Here is a 27465-nt window from a genome sequence, read left to right as displayed (position 1 = left end):
TAGCTTTAACATAACTAAGTACATGTGTTGCCTAAACCTAACCAAGTAGTTTTTGTGCCAGAACCTGACCAAACTACAAATACATTAACCCTTAGAGAGCCATTTGTGTCTCTTTTAGGGGGAGGTAGCACTACTGGTATACAGTAACAGTATATGCCACATAGAATATGGTACATCATCTGAAAGCTGGGAATTTTAGATGCAGTTTAGCACTGTGTGTCAAGTTATACATCTCTAATAAACATTGTGTTTTGTTTAGGAAAATACTTAAATATTAAGTGTATAAGGGCTTAAAACATTACGTAAAGTATATGATAGCAAACATCATGCTCAATCATGTCTCATAAGTTGTGGCAGCAATTTGTTACATAGATTTGGTTCTAAATGTAACCATTCTTGACCACTCGAGAATTGATAAAAAATGGTCAGAAATCCCTCCAAAATACCACATTAAGACACCAAGACATTGAGGAACACTCATCCATGCTGTGATTTGGTATCAAAATGTTTTGACATTTGGAGATTTCTTTAAGAATTGCATTTTTCAGCGATTCAGCACTTCTGTTCTGAAAACTGCTCAGAAGGTGCCCTAGGTCTTTAGTTTGTGGTTGTAAAGTTGTATGAGGATGTGAGTCTCCTAGAGGTCACAATAGGTCGTTTTATACAGTGACGTCAAGTTTCAAGAAATGGTCTCACTGAAATGAAATGGCTAATATGGGGAATAACATCATCACACATGAATAACATTGGCCTCATTGAATTCACAAGGGTCAGACCCAATGTATCCAATTCCAAGACTGTTTAGGGACCCCAGAATGCAAAAATATACCAATGCACCATTTTAGAATAGGCGAAAATAACACATTTGTACTGCATGAGAAAAACTGCATGGCTTTAGCCCCAAACTGCATGGGATTAGCATAAAGTGGGTCTCTAAAGGGGAGACTGGTGGGTAAGTAACTACTGTAAATAAATAAAATTAATCATGGAGTGCTTATCACAGCTAAAAAATCCCAAAGTGCTTCACATAAAGCATACAACATGATACAATACAGTCCACAGTAACAGCAGACCGTGAGGGTGGAGCCTGACCGTGAAATGCTCTGTATGTAAGAGTGAGAATTTTAAACTGAATCCTATGTGGAACAGGGAGCCAGGGAAGAGACTTAAGAACATGGGTAATGTGAGATCGTCTAGCATTCTGGATTAACTGAAGGCGATCAAGAGCAGACATACTAAGCGCATTACAGTAGTCAATGTGAGAGGAGATAAATGCATGTATAAGCATCTCAAGTTTAGCAGTTGAAACTACAGATCTCAGAAACAGATATCTTGAGTTGAGAGGTCAAGGGACTCCTTTAATAATGACCAATAAATGCCAGTGTTTCCCTCGTCCCCAAACTTTAGCCTAACTTGGGATCATTATTTAGCCCACACTCTGACAAGCTAGCATGTCATGGTTGGATTGTCTATTTTCATATGATACTTACTCTAGCTTTAAGACAGAACCCGTTACGGCCTTTTAAAGACAGAAATGTTGGCTGAGATTGAAAATATTTCGCACTGCCCACAGGCTACACTCGCAAAAGCTCAGGTAGAAGATGCGATTGAGGAAGAAAGAGAAATATAAGAAGATTAAAAAGACAAGATGATGAATAGAAAGATGAAGAGGGAGCTGGAGGGTCCACGATTTAAAAAGAATCTATACTGTACAAGCTGACACGGCCAAATGTGCCAAACTCAGCAACTTGTTTACGATTTAAACAAGCGGCAAAGGTTGATGACGATTGGGCAGGTATGCTAGCTTAGGCTACAGTGCCAAAATGTCAGGTGTGTAAAAATATAATGTATAACGTTGCCTTTAAATGTATAACGTATACATTTTCGAGACATTGTCAAAGGGATTATTTATTTTTTATTTATTTATGTAAGAGGACAATGCACATTAATCAACATTTCTGTAAATGTGCCAGTGTTAGCCAGTCGGCTAATTTCAAACTGTAATCCTTGTAACCTAGAATGCATCTCTTTATGGTGGGAGGAAACCACAATTATACACAATGGACATCCTTGTCCCAGTGCAGAGTCCTAGTCATAGTGCCACCCACTGGAAATAGGTACGATACGTTATATTTAAGTCATTCATGCTGTATCCAAATGAATATCAAAATAGAAAAGGAATCGTGTTATCTGCATCCAGCCTAATGGGCAGTGCTCCAAATGTGAGGAGGCTGTGCTTCAGTCCCAGGAGAGTTGTCCCATCTCAAGGACTACAGTCTACAAAGTCCTCATTTCAAACAGGTCCACATAGCTGTCCCATTTCAAAGGCTCATTCAACCATGGCAGAAAAATGCTATCTGTTTTGCTTAAATTTGGGGATGACACAACCAGCGTATCCTATCTATGCCATCATCTAAAATTTCCTTAGGGATGAATAAAGTATCTATCTATCTATCTATCTATCTATTTGTTTAGTTTTAGTTTAGGGGGAGAACTTGCAATGATAATATTGGGAATCTTCTGTAGATCTTCTAATTTGGAAAGGAGACACTTTTTTGTGCTCACTGAATGGCTCTATTCAATATGAGTTCTAATTTCACACAGCCAAAACTTTAACTCAGTAAACTCACAGACCTTTAGGAATTATATCTAAACTGTGTTTAGGATATGGAAATTCCTTACTTTGGTGCCATCTGGTGGAAATATCAAGAAGAAGAAGAGAAATGACTTAATGCTCAGTATTGTTCCAGTGTTTCTCTGTGTTTTCCTCTCCTGCCGTATCCGCTGTGTGTGTGTGTGTGTGTGTGTGTGTGTGTGTGTGTGTGTGCGTGCGTGCGTGCGTGCGTGTGTGTGGGCTTGTTTAACTCCAGTATACTTGTGGGGTCCCGACAGCTTTGTGGGGCCAAAATGCTGGACCCCCCAAGGTTAAAGGTCTGTTTGAGGGTTAAGACTTGGTTTTAGGATTAGGGTTAGAATTAGGAACGCATTATGTCAATGACAGGTCCCCACAAAGATAGTGAAACAAACGTGTGTGTGTGTGTGTGTGTGTGTGTGTGTGTGTGTGTGTGTGTGTGTGTGTGTGTGTGTGTGTGCGTGCGTGTCATTTCTGTCCAGCCCATCACCTCTCCCAGTCTGCTCACCTGCCTCTCATCACATCATCAGCCTCGGCTCTTCACACATCCGGTGCCAGATCGTTGCTTCAGTTACTGTGGTAGACTAGAGACATGCTTCAGCCCTTTCTGGTTAATAATCTCTTCTTTGTACTTTATTCCCGTATTGTACTAACTAACTTTTCCTTGTGCTGAGGAACATCCCTCGTCTGCCTGCCTGCTCGCCAGTGTTGGGCAGTAACGCATTACTTAGTAATATATTACTGTAATATTATTACTTTCCACAGTAACGAGTAGTGTAAGGGATTACAATCTCCAAACCAGTAATTATATTACAGTTGCTAATCCAAGTAACGCTGCGTTAGTGCGTTACCCGAATGTGATTTGTTTTTGTGCCAGGTAGGCTTTCTTATATGATGACGTGATGTGTACGCTTGTCGTAATTTAGCGCGTGGCAGGTCAGGGTCAGAGCCGGTCACGCCACATCGGCTACTAGCCAAAAAGCTTAACGAAAGATGGAGGATGACGGAGACGGGAATACTTTTAAGAGCTGGAAGTATTTATATAATATTATTATTATATTATACATAACATATAACATTATATAAAGGTTTTGATACGAGTGGGAACATCGCTGATATCCAGCATGTCACTGAGCAGAGCAGAGCAGCGTCCCTCTCCTCTCTCGGCTTGCGCACGCAGGCACAGCGAGTTACTATGGTGATGGGAATCCGTGTCACCCAGGTCCTTTTCATAATGTAAGCCTTGACAAAATACTTAATGGGCCTATGTAAATGTGTGATAGTCTTGGTAACACACAGTAACAGCCAGAATGCAGTATGTTTGCAGTTCTGTAGTTTGCTGATTGTTGACTTCTCCTGTAAGGTTAATTAAGATAAGATAAGAAAAACTTTATTGTCTGTCACGAGTGACAGAAATTTGTCTTTGACAGAGCTGGTTCAAATAACATAAAATACATATAAGAACTTAAAGATACATATAGAAACAGTGTAATAACATTGGCTGTACAAAAAAAAACGTGCAAGAAGAAGCCTGAATGGAACTGTGTGATGCTGTCTATGTATGGCTGTTCAGTGTGGTGACTGCAATGGGGATGAAGGATTTTTTTATATATGCTTTTCCTTGCAAATGGCACTCTGTAGCGTCGACCTGATGGCAGTAACTAAAAGAATTATTGTTCCAATAAACTACAATGACTTCTAAAGGAGTAATAAGTAAAGAGTAACATATTACACTGCCTGAGTAACGTGCCCAACACAGCTGCCGTTAACCTGTTTGCCTGCTAACCCCTGTGCAACTCAAGCCTGCCCATGTTCTCGACCCCGCCCAGCCAGTCCTGCCATTCCTGTCCACTCTCCTGCCCTCTGCCGCCACTGGCCTCCCATCCAATCTGAGTACTTTTCAATAAATCATCTCAACTTCATCTGCCTCCTAGTTGTGTTCTGTGCTTGGGTCCACTTGAACTAATACCTGACAACTAGGCTACTGTATTTCCAGGGATCTTTCAAGCTGTTATATGCAATACATGGTCAAAACCTAAAACCCCTAGGCCACCAGGATGCACCAGAGGTAAATAATCAATTTGACTATATAAACTGCTCATTGAATTAATGAAGTATACATTATTATGAATAAAATAACCAGACAGGAATGTCTGCACAGTATATAATACGAAAATCTAATATTAACTGTTATACACAATGATTTACAACATAGCCTACAATGGTCTTCTAAACACAGTAACTTTTAAGTCCAAAAGTTGTTTAGGAAAGAGCTTAGACACAGTTGGCTGTAATTATATTCCAAACCAATAACATTATACAACAGGGATAATTTGTTTGTACCAAAAGATAAATAAACCATCCATGAAAATGAGACACTGAAACTAAATCTGAATTAAGACCTGCCACCCACACTGGAGAGGCCAGCCACAACCACAGATGGCCTGGCATCACACACACGCAAGAAGTGACCACTGGCCCTGAAACAAACACACAAATGTACTCACACACGCACGCACACACACACACACACACACACACACACACACACACACACACACACAGAGGCAACAGAAAACTGGAGCATGCTGTAGCCATACAATCCTTGACAACTATGTGGACGTTACTGCCAAATTCATCCAGTGCACTTCTCCCTTGCCAGTTTTCAAACATAATTCTATGTGTGCATATTAGGGCTGCTTTTTCTGCTTTCGGTCAGAAAACGGATATGATGTTGTCATCGGCGGCGGTAAAGTATATAACAGAAAATATTTAGGTGACTCAATGGTAAAAGATACATATAGAAACAGTGTAATAACATTGGCTGTACAAAAAAACGTGCAAGAAGAAGCCTGAATGGAACTGTGTGATGCTGTCTATGTATGGCTGTTCAGTGTGGTGACTGCAATGGGGATGAAGGATTTTGATGAAGGTTGAGTCCGACCTGCGGCCATTTGCTGCATGTCTTCCCCCTCTCTCGTAATCGATTATCAAAATAAATATAGTTGGCGATAGTTAATAGTTGACAGCTAATTAAAACTAATTCACATACATTCCTTTCTCGGTCTACCTTTCTCATTCCAGGGCTGTAGTACTCGAGTCCGGACTCGAGACGTTGCCTAATTGTCTCGGACTCGTCTTGGACTCGTTGGTATTTGGACTCAGACTTGTCTCGGACTCGGCCATTGGACATGCCAAATATTCTAGTTGGTCTCAACACAATGTCAGCGAGCACTTTGTACTATGAATTCTTCAGGACAAGTAATAACTTAAGAATGGGTACATTTTCATTTTATATTTTAAGTAAATAATGTGGCCTAATTTTACCCTTTCTTTCTACTGTACCACCTAGTGTCCTACAGTCTGTCCCCTGAGCTAGCTGTCTCAGGCTGTACCACCTAGTGTCATCCAGTCTGTCCCCTGAGCTAGCTGTCTCAGGCTGTACCACCTAGTGTCATCCAGTCTGTCCCCTGAGCTAGCTGTCTCAGGCTGTACCACCTAGTGTCATCCAGTCTGTCCCCTGAGCTAGCTGTCTCAGGCTGTACCACCTAGTGTCATCCAGTCTGTCCCCTGAGCTAGCTGCAACAGCCTGAAGCGTATAAAGTAAGATGTAAACAGTAAACAGTAAGTAGGCTACCCCACATCATCTCCAGACTGCATCTGGAACTTGTAAACAAAATAAGACAATTAGCTAGTAGTGTGATATGGGAGACAAGCGCTGCTCTCACATGTGAATGCACAGAGCAGGGGTGTTAAAAGAGCAGCTTCGGTTACACAGAGCAGTTGGCAAATTGTGGCGTTAGCTTCACACGCTAACAGCGGAGCTAGCAGCAAACAGCGAAGCTAACGGCGGAGCTAACAGCTAATGGCGGAGCTAACAGCGGAGCTAACAGCAGAGCAAACAGCGAAGCAAATGGCCCTGGAAGCCATTTGTGGTCGAGGCGAGAAGGGATACAGCTACAGTACGTCCGTGTTTGGTTGTATATGGAAGGGACTAGTTTGCTTCGTGTGGACTCAGATTAGACTACAGATTAGGTGTCCCTAAGAAACGCGTATGTAACAGTAGTTCCACATTACATTAATTCATTTGCACGCGAGTTTTATTTATTTTTATAACGTGTATTCTCCGTGTAAATTCAAGTACCGAACCGAGACGCCCGTACCGTTTCGGTTCAATACGAATACATGTACCGTTCCACCCCTAATACACACACACACACACACACACACACACACACACACACACACACACGCAACATTAACAATATCAGCAGTGCTGACAGCCCTGACAGGAACACAATTAACATTTAAACACAAACCATCACAAACTCTCCTCCCTTCATACAGCTCTCATACAGTCATAAAAGACTAAATATTTTTCCAGAGAAGAAATATCTTCCTACAGGCTGCTAAAACCTCAGGAGCTGAGGAGCATTATTAAAACAATCCATTAAAATAACATTAGAGGCCTTCTTTGAGCAGTCTTTTGATGGTAGGAGTGTGAACCTTCACTGGTTTCACGATTCAATTTGATTACGATTTGATATCACGACGCATCTCGTTGCCTCACCTCCTCAATATTATTATATATTGCTATACATGGTTTTCATCAACTAATTCAAGAATTTAGAAATATATGAACTCCCATTTTTATTGTATGCGCTCTTATAAAAAGACCCTTCCTGAATGTAGTGGAGTCTGAACACAGCAGACAACAGACAAAAGGCAGTAATAAATAAAGCAGTGACCGGAAAATCAACAAGCAACATCAGTAGGCAATAATCAATTATGGTCTGTCACTGCATCCATGCAGAATCATCCAGGTCCGCATCGCGATGCATCGATGCAATGATTAATTTCAACGCCCCTATTTGACGGTGGCAATACATTGTGATTAAAACTGTGATACACTTGAAACGGTGCACATGCAGCACTCCCTTACCAATAAGACGGATTGGCCTAAAAGTGGGCAAAACAATTAAAGGTCAGATTCTACCGCCTACGCTGTGAGTCCAACTGGCTCCACAAGTCCAGCTGTCATTAATAATTACCCTGCCTGACCTGATGCAGTGTTGCACATCATTCTTGTATTTACAAGCACTGTGGTCCTATACTAGAGACCTGGAAATGGCACAATCTTAGCTTTAGTCCACACTGTTTTACTATGCATCGTCCAATTTTATAATTTATAATTTTAGCTGTTGAAAACACGTCTGTCTCTTCCAAAAGACTTAAAACAGGAGTCTCAGGAGTTTGAGTGGCTGAATCCAACAGTGGTGGAAGAAGTATTCAAATCATTTACTTAAGTCAAAGTAGCAATGCCATATTGTAAAACTATAACATTACAAGGAAAGGGTCCTGCATTCAACATTTTCCTTAAGTAAAAATACATAAAGTATTATCAACAGAATGTACTTTAAGTACTGAAAGTAAAATAACTCATTATATAGAATGTTCACTGTCCGTGTTATATTATTATATCATTGATGCACTGTATTAATATGTGAGTGCTACTTTAATGTTGTGGTTGGTCGAGGTGGAACTAATTTAATACTTATTTCACTATGAAATCTATAATGATGAATCATACTATATAAACTGATCACATGTTTTGTATGTCAAATCTTAGTCTATATCCTCAATGTTCCAACTTCTGGGATTGTTCCAGTGCCGCAGGAAATTCCGCCTGATGCATGTCTTTTCGCCAATGTGCGTCCCCTTCCTCTGTCTCTGTGTTGGCGTTCTAACCTCTGGTGGATTTGTGAGGACTATGGTTAACTGCTCCTCAGATCTCTGCAGGGTAAATCCAGACAGCTAGCTAGACTATCTGTTCAATCTGAGTTTTCTGTTGCACGTCTAAAACTACTTTTGAACATACACATGTTCCACCAAAACAAGTTCCTTCCTGAGACTATTTTGCAAAGGCTCTGTGCGGAGCTCAGCGCCGCCCAAGACAATTGTGATTGGTTTAAAGAAATGCCAATAAACCAGAGCACGTTTTTGTACTATCCAGGAATGCTGTGTGGACTAGCCAGACCTTCCTCCACAGCGCTGTGGAGGAAGGTCTGGCAAAGCGAGACTAGTAAAATCTTAATCTGGAATGTAACTAGTAACCAAAGCTGTTAAATAGATGTATGTGGAGTAAAAAGTACAATACTTCCCTCTGAAATACTAGTGTGGATAATTCTGAAAATGCTAAATGCTGTTTCCCAAAACATTCTTGTTACTCAAATGTAATATCAAAAATGTAACACTGATCTTACAACTCTGACAAAATGTGGTGGTTAATTGTTTGTAGGTGACATGTTTTAGTCATTTCAAACTGCAGAGCAAAGACTGAAAACTGTAAAGTCAACAGTTCATTGCAGTGTGCTGCTGCAGAATTACATTAAGGAGGAAACACAATGGATATTTGGCATTATTTTTTAATATTAAAATGTTTTTTTTCTGGCCTGGCAGTGGTTCCCATTGGCCCCCATTGGCCTGGCAGCCCGCCAGTCCTGTACTATTATAGGGGAAACACTGCCTCTCAGAGTGCAAGGCTCACAAGTTTGACATGAGTCGTGACTTTTTAAGTGCAGACAAAAAGTTACCAAATATGAATACAGATCTCTAGAATAAACCGCCTAAGGAAAAAGTAGCAGCAACACCTGGCAGCATTTAGTGTAACTAAATGATTTTTTCTGCCAAGAAAACAAATCTGCAGCATGGTTCAATAAAGACTCCTTGAACCAACTGTCATCTGAAATATAAGACAGACATAAGCAGAGAGGGATTGTGGGAAAAGGAAATAAGAAAAGCACTAAGGGAGGACAGAAGGTAATATAAAAAGCTGGAGCTGATTAAGTGAGAGAAAACACTCCCTTGGAAAATACACACTGTACATTATATATACACAAACACACACTTTCAAGCTCTGTCTCCACAGTAACAGGAGGTGTGCGAAATGAGCCTGGCTTTAAAATGTAAAGTAATAGGAAGGAAGGATGTTTATATAATCTGTGTGTTTGTTTCCCATACACCAAAACCTAAGTGACCAGATGAAATCATATAGTATATGTGTGAGTGCTTGTGTGTGCACAGCCCAGTGCAATATTTAGCTTTTTTTAGTAGTCTCGCATTCCACACAGCATTCTTGGATGGGAGAAAAGCTTGCTCTGGTTTATTGGCATTTCTTTAAACCAATCACAATCGTCTTGGGCGGTGCTAAGCGCCGGACGGAGCAACGGTGCCTCTGCCAAATAGTCTCAGGAAGGAACTTGTTTTGGTGGAACATGTGTATGTTCAAAAGTAGTTTCAGTTGTGCAACAGAAAACTCAGATTGGACAGATAGTCTAGCTAGCTGTCTGGATTTACCCTGCAGAGATCTGAGGAGCAGTTAACCATAGTCCTCACAAATCCACCAGAGGTTAGAACGCCAACACAAAGAAAAGGAAGGGGACGGACATCCGGCTGAAAATGAGGGACATCCGGCGGCACGGAACAATCCCGTAAATGAAACGTCATACTCTTTTTTCAGTAACCAGTGAATTCATTGTACCCTCAAAAAACATCCAAGATGGTGGTGTGTGTAGATGCAGCAGCCAGTCCTCAAACTTGGTTACACTTGGAACTGAGAAGAGTACAGTGTGAAAAAGTTTGGCTTATGTTAACAAAACTACTCTAGATGTGTATCGGCCACCTTTTTCCGTCCTCTGTGTCATGCACATTAAAAAAAGCATGTGTGGGGTTGTTCCTTCAGGTACCTCCTTCAATTTTCATGGCATTTGTCTGGTTAGCTTTTGTTATTTCTGATGCATAAGTGGACATTTTGGAGTGCTGGCGTTGCTAGAGGAGAGGTCAAGAGGACATTAAAATAATAAGGACTCATTCTGTGGGGGCCATAATTATTTACTGCAAAATCCATTGATGTCAGTTGGTTAGTTAGTGGGTAGCTCTTAAGACTATCAGCTCCACACAACTCTCTCTGGATTTCTCAGTATGACTATGTTCAGAAGATTGTGGTGTCCGGTGACTTTACCACGAAGAAACTGGAGTGTAGATAATGACCTCTTCTGAAGAGTCCATCATGTTTTTTTAATCCTCCGTGTCCTCCTCGGCTACTAGCAACTGCATGGAGGAGGGGTGGGGGGGGGGGGTGCATGATCACGGAAGGCTTGTATCATGTGGATGCGCCAACAGAATTGTCATTACTTAGAATTCCCCATGGGGGAGACAGAAACTACGCAGTATAGCTTTGATTGTCAAGAATCACTGTCAGGGACCAAATAGTTGGTTTTGTTGAAATTTCGGACTGACGGTTGTGCCAGACAAAAGGTTAAAAATATCTAATTTCATGGCAATTTGTCCAGTAGCAGGGGATGTCTTATCCTGGACTTAAAGGGTATTTTCTTTTTTTTTTTTTTTACCTGGACCCTGTTTCCCCATGCATTTGTGTCTACGTGACTAATGGTCCAGTATTATGCGAGGACCGACTGCAACGAACCGGATTGCAATGTAACCCTATGGGGCAATTTTGCATCCTCAATTTTTGTCCACTATAAGTGATTGTTTTTGCCACTGACGCTCAGATTGTTTCTAAACGTGTCTGACAACATTATTGATCTCACAAGGGGACTTCTTGTCCGAAGACAGCGGTTTGGAGTGTGGAACGTGAGTCGGGTGAACAGACTCCGAGTTTTTTGTTTGGAAATACAGAAATTAGGTAGGGATACATTGCAGCCCGGTTCACGGCAGCCAGTTCCTGCGTTCTGAAAATAGGGTCCAGGTTAAAACAAAATTAGCCTAAGTGTGCGAGGTTGATGATTAAAGTGAAAGAATCTAGCCCATTTCAAATACAATTAGAAGCTATTTCCAAAGTCATTCATGCCTATTCTATTCTGTGTACTATACTGCCTAATTGTAGGGTATTTGCAATGAAAGTATAGTTGCTGATGAGACTTAACGGAAAGTGCTTTTCAGAAGCTTTTAACTGACACTGTACCTTTCATGTAACCATAGGGTTTCTACTAGAACCTTCTTAACTCTAGGCTTTTTCCAGCTCTTATATATCTTCCCACTCTTCAAATGATGTAGTTGCATGATGGAACGAGGACCAACAAGCGTCAGGAGGCAACAGAGTTCATGGGAAATTCAGCCTTTGGCACTTTTCAGCTACGTATCCCTTTCTTGCTCTTACCTGCAGTGAGAAGACGCAGTGCAGACAGAGAAGCAGCATCACAACGGCCAGCAGCGCGGTGGCCAGGTGGCGCAGGTCACCCAGCGACTCCACCAGGGGAATGCTGCCTACCTGCCAGTCGTAACACAGCACGATGGGGGCCAGCAGCAGCCAGGCGTTGAAAGACAGCAGGTAGGAGTAGGTCAAAATCCTGAAGAGAGGGGGTGGAGAGAGACGGAGGGTGTGGGGAAGATGGGAAAGAAGAAAAAAAAAAAGAGAAAAATTTGAATCACACAGCAAAACACAGCAAATTGTCAAACCTAACGAGAATTTCAATCAATCATAAGCAGGGGTTAAAGTGGGTCGGAATGATCCTGAATGGCGTTCAAGCACCTTCGATTAACGTGTAAATTAATCTTAATTGGCAGTTTCATACATCATTAATTGGCAGTTTCATACATCAGTGGTTCCCGTTTGTTTAAAATAATGCCAAATATCCATTCCAGTGTGTCCGCTGTGAGTCCATGCACAAGGCAACTGTGTGTGGTGAGTTCACATGTCTGTAATAAAAGCAGGAACAGGTGAAGATCATGTGTGCCAGTAGCCTACTGGTTACAGGCAGGCTCAGTAGTGAGTGTAAAATAAACTGTAGCGACATGCTAACGTGGTGCAGATCTGGTGTTTTTAGCTGAGCTAGACAGAATATTCGGTTAAAACAGATCGGTGATGCTGTTCTGCCCTCATTGTTCTCCGTGAAGTTAGCTGGAGGTGAATGTAGCTGCGGTGTGTTTTATGTGGACTGACTGCAGCAGACTCCGCAACTCAACTCCTGGCTGTTTTGGAAGAAGGAAATAACGAGAGTAACAGGTGAACTATAGCTGTAAAAGTGAGTTTTCTTGAAGCTTTAAGTGCTGTGTAGTGGATAGAAACTTAAATAAAGTCCCCCCACCCCTGCATATTTTAGGGTTTTCCCCACCTGCCACATCCTACTTTAACCCCTGATCATAATCTTCCAGTTTATCTCAAAACTAAAGTTTACCTGAGTATCACATGAACAGGAGGATGTCTGAGGTTAAATATGGATTGAGAGTAACATTTTAACCTGACATTTCACAGTGTCGAGCCACTCAGTGTATTGAATGATAAAATTGTTGCAGCTGGATTTACTTCTGATGTGTTTGCTTTGCTGCGGTTGTCTTTTTCTTCCCCCTTTCTCTACATTTCTCTCAGTGGGTTCTAGTCCTGTATGGCTGTCTGGAGAATTGATGTGTCCAAAGTGTGGCAGCTATCTGCATCAGTGGAAACAGCCGGGGCAGGGTCAGACAGAGCGGGACTTGGTCAGAGGAAGGAGGAGGGATGAGTAAAGAAAGAGATAGAGCATGGGCAACGTGGTTCTTGTGAGTCTTGTGACTGATCACATTTATGCTAGCTCCGAGCACACGCTACACTAACCCCACAGAAGAAGCACAGAGTACCAGAGACTACTAGCATTATTACAATTTTGTATGGGTATGTTCAGGCACTCACAGTTCTTCGTTAAGGCTAGAGATAGATCATGGTCTGGTTAAATATAGAAACCCTCTTCCACACCAAAGATTATCTCCATCAGAGCTCCATTTTGAGTCTAAGAGAGAACAAAACAATGAAGTGTAGGTGTGGCATGAGTCACCTTCCCTGAAACCCATGGCTGGCGATGTCAATATGCCTGTGCACAAAAATGCTTTTGGTGCCTAAACCTAACCCCAGACGAGTCAGGATGGGAACCCTGAACTATGCTATCAAAGTCCTGCACTCTGTACGCCCCCCATCCGTCCTGATTATAAATGTAGAGCTTCATTCACTCAAACAAAATGTTGCTTTTGACCATAATCCAACCAGTTTTTCATCACAATGTAAATGGGAAAACAATTAAGTACCAGGGGCGGATCTAGAGGGGGGGCCCAGGGTGGCACCCCCCCAGTGCCAAATCCATTGGGCTAGAGTACTGTCAATCTGAGTAATTTGATTTCCATTGGATCAGAGTACTCTCAATTTGCTGTCTGTTCTGACAATCGCTGCATTTCCACTTGGTAAATGGATTCATACTTTAAACATACATTGTATGGCAACTGTGTACTATGTATTGTACTTTATTTTTATATAACTTCTGTGAAAAAAATGACCAATGAATGTTTCCATGATGACTATATAATAAAGTTTACCTTAAGAGCCCATAGATAAATGTGTATTGTATTTGGATACACAATTTGTGGAACATAAAAATTAATGTGATTTTGATGTGTTTTATTTAGCAAAATTACATTGTGTTGTTTTATCCTATCCAATATTTCCTATATTTCTAAGCAAATTTTCTGTGCTGTATTCTGATAAAATATAGGGCCCACCCTGACTGATTACTCCCCCCCCCCCCCTCCCTGTGCCACTCCACTTAAAAAATCCTGGAATCGCCCCTGTTAAGTACCCTATAAACATCATTTCAGGAGACATGGCTGCAAATGAGGGCACAGTAGAACGTGTACTAATATTAGACGGGCTTGATCATTTTGTTTTAATTTTTACAGTCATTCTTTCATCTGCCATTAGTATTCCTCTCCCACAACTGACTTCCAGCAAATCAGAGCAACCACTTCAAGTTGATTCTCCCCTCTGACTCCAGTAAAATGAGGTAACAACACAAAAGACGCTGAGCTAAAGTCCTCATCGATTCTGACAGAGCTCGTGTTGGACTGCATTCTAAATAGTCTGACCGCAGGTTAGGTATTGATTTCCTCCAGGAAGATCTAAGGGAAGAGTCTGAAGCTCAACGTGGCTGTGAAGCCACCTGCTGACGGGCCGTGGTGCGTGTGTGTTTGTGTGTGTATGTGACACAGGCTGAATCCCCTCTGAACATGACAATTAAAACATGTCAGGAAGACGAAAGGTGCTAGTGCTGCTCCTCCCTCTTCCCGAGCCCTTTGCTGTCTCCCTTTGCTCCCGGAGTGCTGTTCAGATTGGCTATTAGAGAGATTGACAGCTAGGGAGAGACATCGGAGACAAAGTCTGAAATAAACACAGAACCGAGTCAATGGGCATACAAAGACTTGAAGAGGACTTTCAGAGGTTGTCTTGAGCACACACACACACACACACACACACACACACACACACACACACACACACACACACACACACACACACACACACACCAAGGTAGTGCTGACAGGCCGTTTAGCATGCAGCAGAATGTTCTCCACCTGCTGTCATCTGATGGGTCTGGGCCATAAATTCAATTCCCTTTTCCAGACTTTGCAAGCCCCTCTAGCCATAAATTATCACTCTCATACACACACACACACACACACACACACACACACACACACAGGTGCCCGCATACACACACTCTCCTATTGACAGAAGCTCGCAGACAGGAAAAGAAACAGAAGTTAGAAGGATAAAAGTAGTTAGGGATCGGCGATTGATTTTATTTTCAACACATTGTATATCTAAAAACAATACACATTTTCTATGGGCTGATTTAGTTTTTGCCTTGGTGTGTCTGATGAATCATTAAAACACTGGGATCGTCTTTATAGCTCTGGAATCAAACTGAGCAATCATTTTCAGTATTTTCTCCGTGTTGCCAACAAGTTATTGTTGTCTTGTCTTTATTTAATTAAAAAACAATTTTGGCATCCATCTGGCGACTTGTTCTAAGTACTGGCTCAGTGGGAATCCTACTCATTTGGTCAGAGCATAGACGAAGCATATACATGTTGAATAGTAGAGGCCCCCGAACAAAGCCTGGAGAAACTGGGACCATGAGTCACAATCAACTTTAAAAAGCTATTTTTATATATTATATTTATATAATGTTGAACGGCCACGAGTAGAGCAGGATGGATGGTCAGACAGACAGTCACACATATAGGTGATAAAGGAATACTGGAGGCTCAGCCAGACATCAGGGAGCAGAAATAATGACGGTGAAATGAAGGTGAGCAGGAAGGACAGAGCGAGGGATATGAGAATCCGCTATAAATTTCCCAGGTGGCCGAGGAAGAGGAGAGCTATTTTTCACCGCTGCTGTTCTTATCGCTCACCAATGACGACAAACACTGACGCTGCTGAGAGGACCATCAGACCTCACTACTGCTGTCTGCTGGCACCCGCAATCCTTAATACTAACTTACTAGGATCTCATTAGCCTCGCATTGCCAGACCTTCCTCCACAGTGCTGCAGAGGAAGGTCTGGCTAGTCCACACAGCATTCCTGGATGGGAGAAAAACGTGCTCTGGTTTATTGGCATTTCTTTAAACCAATCACAATCGTCTTGGAGCCACGGTGCCTCTGCTAAATAGTCTCAGGAAGGAACTTGTTTTGGTGGAACATGTGTACGTTCAAAAGTAGTTTTAGTGGTGCAACAGAAAACTCAGATTGGACAGATAGTCTAGCTAGCTGTCTGGATTTACCCTGCAGAGATCTGAGGAGCAGTTAACCATAGTCCTCACAAATCCACCAGAGTTTAAAATTACAACACAAAGAAAGCCGGCCGAAAAGAGTGAAATCTGGCGGAATTTCCAGCGCCACTGGAACAATCCTGGAAGTGGAGCGTTGTGGATATAGACTATGATCTCATTAATAACTCCCATCTAACTCCATTTTCTGTCAACAATTTGACAGTTCACACATGAGGGCTTTACCTCGAGGCAAGATTAGTGGGTCAGCGATGTCTGTTGTGTCTAAAGCCAGGGTTTACCGTGTCACAAAAGTGGCTCTCTTTTCACCTGGCTAGATTGCTGAGGTAAATTATGCAGCAGGACTAACCTGGTCCGGACCAGTTGTTGTTTCAAGTTTCGTCTTGATATCTGCTAAAAAGCACCTTACACTTATCAAGTCCTTTTTAAACAGCGTCACTCTATAGTCAATAATCAATCTATGAGCGACACAGATTCTCAGCTGAGGGAATAGATTATGAATGCAAACTTGTTGAGCCGTAACGTTACATTAGTTATGCTACTGAACGCTGCCGTGCAGTTGCAGTTGCTGTTGCGCTTACTGTATGTGTCACGCTGTGGGTTTTTTGACACGGGAACCTAGTTGTGCAGATGTTCTGGCGGAGGCATCGCCCATTAATACCGGACAATGGACAGCTGGTCCTTTTCATCTGTTGCTTTGTTTCTGTGTGTGTGTGTGTGTGTGTGTGTGTGTGTGTGTGTGTGTGTGTGTGTGTGTTTGCGTGTGTGTGTGTGTGTGTGTGTGTGAGACACTGACCTGGTAAGCAGGTGTGGTGAGAAGGAGGCAGGGTTGTCCTGTTCAGAGAAGAGAGGCATGGATCCTCCCATCAGCCACAGCCTGACCGACATGATGATCACCACCTGGAGGAGGGAGGGGGAAACAGTCACAATCCACCAACAGCTTCCTATTTATGGAACATTTATAGTGTACAATTACTGTACAATACACACTTAAACATGGAAGCCAATATTGAAGGAAGTAATACGGTACATCAGGAGAACAGGGCAGGACAGCAGGACTCCTTTGTAATAATTAGCAAAAGTTTTCCAAAACAGTAATTTTCAGCTGTATTAACAATAATGCAACTCCCAAAAATGAGAAATACATTTACTGTGATATAGGCCCTTTGCAAGTTGAATTTCATTGCATATTGAAATGAAACCAATGGCTCCCTGGAAGACAGGAAAACAATATACCATTATGTATCAATCTTAAAGGTATAATATGCATTGTTATCCTAAAAAAAACAATGGATAGACTAATACAAAAGTAAACCCTCTTAATCATCACTTATGACCCACTAGAAATGTTTGGTGGAGTTTCTCTTCTTATTTCTGAGTGTTGGACGTCAGCAAAGAGCCTTTGGGCTCCATGAGTGCAGCCACGTGCACACACGTGACAACAAACGGGGCTTTTTTTAATAAATGAATATATATATATATATATATATATATATTCCTGTTTGCACACAGCTTTCCTGTCAAACTAATTTATTTATTGAATAAAAAATCTAAATATCCGGTCGTGGATTAGACTTTGTTGAGTCCCGATTAAAATAAATTGGTAAGGAAGTCAGTGTTGTGTCAGTATAGTTAACGTTTAAAAAAACAAACTTTTTAAAATAAATAATTACAGTTTTTTTTACGATTGCTATGACAATTTTTTCATAACTTGTAACAAATTTCCTAAACTCTTAACACAGTTAGGACAACATCTGTCTGTGTAGACTGTACAATGAACACATTTCTTGTTGCTTTGACACTAAATGCATACAGTTAACACACATTTAAAATGCTTGAACTTCTTTTACAAACAAGCTCCACCAAGACCAGAACAATGGATCTTTACTGACCCATTTACAAATGCTTTCACTCTGTATGTCAGAACAGATAACATCATGTTCTTAAACCTAACTTATAGGCTAAAGTCAAAGTGAACAGCTGATCATATTGTAAATTGAAACAAATATATGCCCTGCATTTTGTTCCATTGCTACTGAGAAACAGCTTAGTTTCCAAGTTATGCAAATAGATCAATCACTACTTACTAAACCCAACAAAACAAAACTGTAGAGAGGCTTCATGAGAAACTGCAGTGCAAACACAATCTATGATCAATACACTATATTATTGTCTATTATTATTGTATAATAATGTAGTTTCTGTAACTGACTAAATGTTCCTGTTGGGAGAGAACACGTGTTAGTGTTTTGGAAGAAGTATTTGATTTTGAGACATGATTGCATTGTTTTGGTAAACACAGTGTATTGTGTTAGTGAATTATTGTATTTTATTTATTATTTATTTTATTTTATTGTGTTGGAGTTTAGTTTACAATGTGTGATTTTGAGCATGAAATGAACTGTTTTGCCAATCGTGTGTTGTAGGTGTGTTGGTGTGTTAAGAGTTTAGGAAAGTTAAGAAAATTGAAAAAATTGTCATAGTGATCGTATAAAACTGTATAAGAAGTGCCCTTTTTTAGCCCCTTTTATATCTCCAGACACTTCACAGATAGAGTAGGTCTAGACCACACTCTTTAACATACAAGGACGGTGTAGCAGGATGCAGCAGGACACTGCAGGGCACCGCAGAGCGTAGCAGGTGTAACAGGAGTAACAGGGCATAGCAGGGCGTGCAGCAGGACCACGGCGACAGCTGCAACCATGATTTAGGTGTGCAGAGGTTTGTGTGTGTTATCATATCATGTCATTTTCACCGCCGTGAAAGAAAATGTTCTGCTGATTACTGCTTTGTTCGGCAGTTGCTTTCTTTATTTAATCTCTAGCTCACTCACCCACTGCTGCCTTTTCTCTCTCTCTCTCTCTCTCTCTCTCTCTGTCTCTCTCTCTCTCTCTCTCTCTGTCTCTCTCTCTCTCTCTCTCTGTCTCTCTCTCTCTCTCTCTCTCTCTCTCTCTCGCTCTCTCTGTCTCTCTCTCTGTCTCTCTCTCTCTCTCTGTCTCTCTCTCTCTCTCTCTCTCTCTCTCTCTCTCTGTCTCTCTCTCTCTCTCTCTCTCTCTCTCTCTCTGTCTCTCTCTCTCTCTCTCTCTCTCTCTCTCTCTCTCTCTCTCTCTCTCTCTCTCTCTCTCTCTCTCTCCATCTCTCTCTCTCTCTCTCTCTCTGTCTCTCTCTCTCTCCATCTCTCTCTCTCCGTCTCTCTCTCTCTGTCTGTCTCTCTCTCTCTCTCTCTCTCTCTCTCTCTCTCTCTCTCTCTCTCTCTCTCTCTCTCTCTCTCTCTCTCTCTCTCTCTCTCTCTCTCTCTCTCTCTCTCTCTCTCTCTCTCTCTCTCTCTCTCTCTCTCTCTCTCTCTCTCTCTCCATCTCTCTCTCTCTGTCTGTCTCTCTCTCTCTCTCTCTCTCTCCAACTTTAGGGGCCAACTTTAAACGCTGTGCGTTTACAAGCAGTAGGTGATACTTCCTACATATTACACCTTTAAAATCTGTGTTTTACTTTGGAAAATGGCATTAGTAATAGTAATTATTTACAATTATTAGGCATGCAGAACCACCAGTATGGTACTTTAAAAAAAAAAATCTAAATAAATACTCACATAGCCAGAGACGAGGCAGGCTCGCTTGATGAAGGGGCTGCAGATGTGTTGGAGGTCCCTGAATCTGGAGCCAGACAGGTGACTGAGGGACACAGACATACAGCAGGTCAGTCTTACGGGGTTTTTTTGGCTGTTAAAGTGGTCATCTCCTTCACTGACTGTGAATTCTATTTTAACTGCTGAATACCAGACCCCTACAGCGTGTTCCACAGAGTCTTACATTAAGGAGATAGTTAGATTCTTTCCAAATAACACAACGTGAGATGAACAGTGGTTAGAATTAACAATGTTTCTTAAAGAAATGACATTGTGAATTGTAAAAAGAAAATCAACATCATCAAAAAAGTCAATCAACATCAGCAAACAATAACTGCAACTTATGCATTGATTAACACGCAATGCGTGCAACTCATAGGTGCGCTCCGGTACTTCAACAAATAGCACTACACCTTTGTAGAAGACAATGTAGTTCTGTCCAATTGCTTTTTCTGTCAGAGCCTCCCAGGATTGGAACGACTTACCAAGAAACTGTGCCAACAGTGAGGACAGTGAGCCGTTTTTGTGTTGATTGATTGTCTTACTTGTCATTATTATGTAAGTGCTGCTCTGGCTCATCATAGTCTCTGTGCATAATATTCACACCTAACCAGGCCCGATATTGTTGTCATGCCTCTGTGTGTCATAAGAGCTGTCTCTCCTTGTTCTATATGTAGTGTAGGCTCTGTTAATAGCTGCATATTTTTCCATTGCTTTTTATCGTTTTATTGCTTTTATTAAATTATTAAAACACTGTTGCACTTGATGACAAGTTCCTTCATTACAATGAACAAACACACACACACACACACACACACACACACACACACACACACACACACACACACACACACACACACACACACACACACTGTAGTGTACTCACAAATACTCACTAGAACACCAAATAAGGATTATTCTAAAAATAGTCCCCAGGAAATAAAGATTTCCTCCCGTTTGTGCAATGTGTTACTGTTTTGTTTGACAACCCAACCCTTTTAAAGTACCTGGCTACCAATTCATCTAACTGTACTCACAAGTCTGTCTTCTCCATCAAAACTCTCTTATGTTGACAAAGCAGGTGCTAGACTTTACTTCCATATTAAGGACATTTTGCGACCTCTCAGTAGTTTGTCATTAAAGTGTCCAATTTAACAACATGTATGTGTCTGCATTCCTGCAATGTTTGTAACAAAGTTTTCAAAGTCACCACACACTTTTAATGATCCAGCCATTCGGCAAAGGTCATTTATGAACTCCCCCCCCCCCAGACCACACAGTCTTATAGATTAGCCTGAGGTAGAAACTAAAGAAGGAGCTTTAACTGCAGAAAAAAGGCAGCAAGAGAATAAGATGAGAGGGAGGGGATCATACAGATACTAAGTAGTGAAAGGAAAGAACGGAGAATCCATTCAACTTCCCGCGACTTTGAGATGTTTCCCTTGTGCAGAGCTTTCAAAGCATTCTAGAGACGGTGAGAGAAGAGCTCTCACAGGAATTCTACACACATTCTGTCCGTCTAAAACTCACTCTGTCTCGCCTGTTTCATCTCTGCCTCTCTCTCCCTTTGCTCTCGACTCCCTTTACTCTATATTTGTCTTTGCTCTGTCTGTTCTGCTGAGATTTGCTGAGCCAAGAGACAGAATGAGAAAGAGTCAGACCCTGCAGACGCTGCATTCGCCTGACGTACCGTGAAAGAAAACAAAAGCCAGGCTGTTTTCCCTGCTGAACACCATTGAACTTGTTTCTACAGAGGTGTGGTGCACTTGTTACTTTTAATGGGCTTAAAACTCACATGCTCTCAATAAAAATCTCTGAAGGTAAAAATGTTAGCAATGTGCACTTTGGAGAGAATCCAGGTCAAAGCAATGCTACCTTAATTATTTGGTGTATTCAACCCATAGCAGTCACGAGGCAAGGTTTATTGCCAAGTAGGTTTTCACTTACAAGAAATTTTAAAGGTATCTTGTTAATTTCACTTACAAGAAATATCAAATATGTACAACATAACTGTTTTAGAATGACAGAGCTGTACAGTTGTTGTGCAGAATGTGCACAAATATTGATAAGGTGATGTGCAAAGGTTCACAGTAAAGAGATATGTGCAGTTTAAGATGTACGTTATTGTAATGCAAATGGACGGCAACCCTGTCTGAGACAAACCAGGGTTTGTCGTTGTTGTAGTCTATATCGACGATGTTTCATTTACAGGATTGTTCAGGATGTCCCCATCTTCTGTTTTCTTTGTGTTGGAATTTTAAACTCTGGTGGATTTGTGAGGACTATGGTTAACTGCTCCTCAGATCTCTGCAGGGTAAATCCAGACAGCTAGCTAGACTATCTGTCCAATCGGAGTTTTCTGTTGCACGACTAAAACTACTTTTGAACGTCCACGTTCCACCAAAAAAAGTTCCTTCCTGAGGCTATTTAGCAGAGGCACCGTGGCTCTGTCCAGTGCTTAGCACCGCCCAAGACAATGGTGATTGGTTTAAAGAAATGCCAATAAACCAGAGCACATATCTTCCTCCGCAGTGCTGTGGAGGAAGGTCTGGCAATGCGAGACTACACCTACCCAAAAGAACCGCACCAAAGGGGAAAACGAAGTCTAGTGATTCAACTTAACTAAATGAGGCAGATGTGAAAGCACCCTTAAAGAAGAATTTAAACATGTAAATGACAGTTGTCAGGGCATAAAACCCACACTCTGGTGCAGACCTCTGCAGTCTTCTTTCGGTCAGATCCACAAATCTATTATTACATTTATGCTGAATTGTCTATTTGACAAATAGGGGTTGACGTTAGATGGTGATGGCATGTGGCTATGAGTCCCTCATCAGGGTTGGGAAATCAACTTCCCAGTCTGCTCCCAACACTGTTAACCTCCTGCTAACCTCCTGCCAACCCTGCTAGCCTTGGCTAGCTAGCCAGCTGGGCGATCAAGATTTGAAATGTAAACATCAGAGTAAACACCCCTGAAAAGGTGGAGAAGATGAGCTCAAACTAGCAAGACTATCTACAGCGCTATCTCATTACTATAGTCTTTTGCTTACTTCGCTAGCCTGGCTGGTCAAAGTAAACAGAGAGCAAAAGGTGAAGATGGCTATCAGCTACGACCTATGGCTACGATCCTGACTACGTGGCAAGCAAGACCATATCTGCGTCCATATCTGCATCAGAGGGGGCACAGAGGCAATCCTGGAGGAATTAAACACAGACTTCCTGGCATCCTGTGTGCAGGCGTCTGACAGTGAGCTTGGTGGCCTCCGTGCCTGCGACGGTTCCCAGCGGGATGCCGGGAGGTGTGGTGTCTTGTGGTGTCCCCGAGACTTGGCTGGATCATGGAGTGCCCGCCCCATTCAACCGGGGGACTCTTTTTCTGTGTGCCAAGCTGACGGCCACATTCCGCTTTATGATGAATCATGCACAAGTTGAAGAAATTGATGGGATTACATTTCACTGGAATTCTGCCTCGTACAATTGTGTGTGACAAATAAAAATGGATTGATTGACTTACGAATAGTTTAACAATGGCAAAGCAGATTGTGCTGAAAAAAATGTTTCAATTGAAAATGTAACCTAGTCGTGACCTTAAAATGGAAAGTCAAATTGAATCATGGATTAGAGGATTGTGACAACCCTAATACAGTTAAGCTGTTTCACAACACAACATGGTGTTGAGCTGTCTGGATTTACCCTGCAGAGATCTGACCTGAACATTCCGGAAGTGAAATGTTGTCGATATAGACTAGGCCTCTGGTGGTTCCCACCCCTACATAATACATATGCACTACAGCAATGATTCCCACACTTCTTAAAACCATGACAAGGATTTTTGTTCCATGGCATCCACATGCACGTGCAACCTATTAACTAAAGATGACACTGGACATCCTTTATAAAAATTTGAATGAACTGAGATAGCAAATAACACAGATCTAACATGTATGAACATTAAATATATAGACCTATCATACCTTTACAGCATTCTGAACAGATAACCAGGTAACAGGTACAGTATATTGCTTAATAAGGTGTTGAAAAAACATGTGCGGCCTGACAAAGGTTGTAACATGAAGGCATCTTTTCTGGTTGGATAAATAAAAAATCAACCTCCCTGAGGCTGAGGGCTGTCTACAGGATTGGAAATGCAAAGCAACACTTGGGAGAATCACTCAGATAGAGCAAAGCTGAGAAGATTGGTTTCACGCTGGAAAGTGAAGGAATGAGGACCCCCCCCAGATAGATAGATAGAGAGAGAGAGCGAGAGAGAGAGAGAGAGAGAGAGGGAGTGGGTGAGAAAGAGAGGAACAGACAGATGTTGTTAGTGTCTTCCGACCCGGCCCTCAACTTTTCCCATAGGATCATGGGAAAGACAATTCTGTGTATCGGCATGACAGGATGCTAATTTACCATGACAACTGTTGCCGTGGCAACAGTGAAGGATGAATGGAGGGGAGGAGGTGTGTGTTTGTGGGGAGGTGTTGTGGGAGGTAGGAAGTGAGACAGAAAATGGAGTGTGGCTGAATGTTTTGAAGAAAGGTCGGGGTCAGCTTCTTCACACACATGAAAAGGAGACGGTGAAGGACTTGTGGATTAACTCCATTCATTCTGGCTGCTCAGCCTCTCCCTTTCTAAACTGTAGCTCGTTTCAGGCCCTCGATACTCCACTCACAGCTGAACTTCTTTATAATTCCTCCTTCTCAGTGGCATTTCCTCTCCTCCTCCTCTTCTTCCTCACTATGTACCAAAGTTATTTAAACTTACCCAGCCACTGAAAAACGACAGGGCCACCGCACAACACTCCAGGCTAAGACTGAGTCACTGAATGGGTGCAGTGGAAGCTCTGTAGTGGCCTCTCTCCACACACAGCAAAGCTGCATGCTATCAGCAGTTGTACATCATGATAATGATGAGATAAACGTAAAAGTCTCCAAATGGCTATATGATGTAAATGAATACCCTTCTGATAAAAACATGGACAGCTATGGGTGTTCCGTAACATGTAATAACCTCTATAATGTTTTATAATTTCTGGAGTCATTTAATGATATGGAAAATGTTCAGTCTCTACGAAACGTTTAAGAATAGTAATTCTCAGAAAATGTGTCAGGACAGATATTAATAAAACCTATTTGTCCTCCCTTTAATTTTCATCAGATAGTAGTCCTGACTCTCCATTGGCAACTTCTCACCCTGTTTGCCACACCATCTTACCTAACAATTTCACAAATATACATACACTGTACACACAAATGCATAGAAAGATTGTCTTCACTGTATTCACTGAGTGCTCTGCCTGTTTTCACATTTGCATCAGACAGGATTCAATATATCTGCTGTGTGTGTGTGTGTGTGTGTGTGTGTGTGTGTGTGTGTAGCTGCTTTTTTTCATCACTTCTTTCTAGCTGTCATCTCTCTCTCTCTCTCTCTCTCTCTCTCTCTCTCTGTCACTCTCTCAGAGTTGATGTTATGCCATGTAATGTCTTATGATGTGTGATGTAGTGTGAAGGGCTGCTCTGGGGCAGTCACAGAGCTGAAACGCTTCACAGCTCTCTGAGACTGACAAAACCGACACTGCCTGCATGCTATCTGTGTGCGTGCGTGTGTGCGTGCGTGTGTGCGTGCGTGTGTGCGTGCGTGTGTGCGTGCGTGCAAGGCTCAAGGTGCCCGTTTTTGTCATTCCACTGAACTAAAGTGTGAAAAGCCTCAGCTCATCTTATGTCCACCCACCTTCCTGACCACCCACCACATAATGCTCCATCTAAAACTGGACACTTCAGTCCTGGAACTGCTGTCACTCTGCTAGCAAAACTGACACCAAGATTGCAGTTTCAGCACTTTTTAATCTCAAAGGCAGACTGGAGGCCAATGCAATTGCATGACTCACATGAAATCCACTGACACAACGGTAAGCTAGTAAGAGCTTAATTAAAGGATCTTTTAAGACTGTTGATCAATGTGGAATGTTTAAAACAATATGTCTTCTATTCAAGACAGGAGAACTCTTGTGGCGCTTGCAGATATTAATTATCCTCTCTCGGAAGCAAAGGCAGGTGAGCTGTAATGTTGTTGTACCCCTGCAACACATCGTAGGCAGCAGGTCTGGATGGATAGTTGAACTTATAAAGCATCTGACATCGGCACAATAGACTATGGTTTGCATCATGTCTCAGTCAGCATTGGGTTATTTTAACCATATAGACAATATTTCCTTAACCAAGTAGTTGTAGTGGCCTAAATGTAGCCACAACATAAGAATGGGTAATGTGTAGGGGTGTCACAATTCTCCAAATCCACGATTTGATTCAATTTAAAAAGAAATGTCAGCACTGTTGGCAATTCCAATAGCAGCCAACAGTTGGCAGGGGGCTACTTTACAACAACAGTTTGAGTTTCTCAGAGTTTACAAGGTGCACCTGAATGCACCATGAAGTCCTGTCAGCGCCCACATGCTTTACCTTTGTCCAGGGGTGTAGTGCTATTTATTTAAGTACCGACTCATCTCGAAGGTTCATTCCCTGAGGTTTCTGTGAGCTTCTTCCACAAATAAATAATTTTTCATAATAAAAACAAGCCGCGAGAGCGGGGGCACAAGATGGCTCACTGATTGATAGCACGGTTACAGACCCTAGTACGGAAACGACAATGGACAATGGGGAGCAAAGCACATGAGAAATCGTCATCAGCAGCATGTGCACATGTGGGTTGGAGAAAATAACATCAGTAAGTGGCTTGAGGATCCACCAAGGGAGGAGGTTTTAATCCATGCTGAAAATGTTGTGTAGGGCTGTAATCTCCCACTCGACTAGTCGATTTATTGGTCGATATGTTCTGGCTCGACCAAAATTCTGATTGGTCGATTTTTTGCCGTGTTAATTTATTTATTTTTATTTTTATAATTATTTTTTGCCGTGTTAATTTCATCAGGTGGAAAGCACTAATTGCAAACGGGGGTGTTTTCAGAGCACCCCTGTTCCACAGGTAACAGTCTGTCTTCAGAACACCCCCCTTGTTTTCACTTTTTGGATCAGTCCAACCCACTGGAGACAGAATGAAGAACATACTAGAAGGCCTTGGTCTGGTGGTTTGCTGAATATTTATTTAATCGTGAGCGTTTCATTTATAGTCAGTCCTCCTCTACCATGTCAAAGACATCGGCAGTGTGGCAGCATTTTACAAAAATAGATAATGGAAAAAAAGTCGAATGCAAAGTTTGCAAGCAACAGTTTGCATATCACAGCTCAACTACAAACATGGCATATCACCTAAAAACGGTAAGCTAACTTGTCTGTGTTAGGTTGCCCCGTCTGGTTTGAGTAGGCTATATGAGCATATCAGAATTGGCATAGTCTAATGTTTTAGTCTAATAATCGTTTTATAACTGCAGGCGCACCCGCCCGCAACTACGGTAGCATCCCCCAGGGTTAGCCGCGAAGCTGAGCTCCTATGTTCAGCCTCGCTCTGTGCAAGGACATGCACAGAGCTGCTGAAATGATAGCGTCTGTCAGTTATTATCACATATGACAAAAACAATTGTCTTATCGTATATTATTGTATAGTATTATGTTGCATATTCCTCAACAGTTCTTGTGCTGATAT

At 41.9% G+C, this 27465-nt stretch overlaps 1 protein-coding gene across 1 annotated transcript in view; it reads right to left on the bottom strand.

The window, feature by feature from the left end:
• tmtc1 (transmembrane O-mannosyltransferase targeting cadherins 1) overlaps positions 1-27465 on the bottom strand; it is a 172616-nt gene that overhangs the window by 59796 nt on the left and 85355 nt on the right. Inside the window, exons 5-7 of the mRNA XM_078242700.1 lie at positions 19831-19912; positions 17041-17144; positions 11811-12000 (exon numbers count right to left, since the gene is read on the bottom strand). Of these exons, the coding sequence (XP_078098826.1) occupies positions 11811-12000; positions 17041-17144; positions 19831-19912 (376 nt within the window). The remainder of the gene's footprint in view (positions 1-11810; positions 12001-17040; positions 17145-19830; positions 19913-27465) is intronic.

This window comes from Sander vitreus, chromosome 23, assembly GCF_031162955.1.
Source record: "Sander vitreus isolate 19-12246 chromosome 23, sanVit1, whole genome shotgun sequence".
NCBI lineage: Eukaryota > Metazoa > Chordata > Actinopteri > Perciformes > Percidae > Sander > Sander vitreus.
This window is presented reverse-complemented; position numbering and strand designations above follow the sequence as displayed.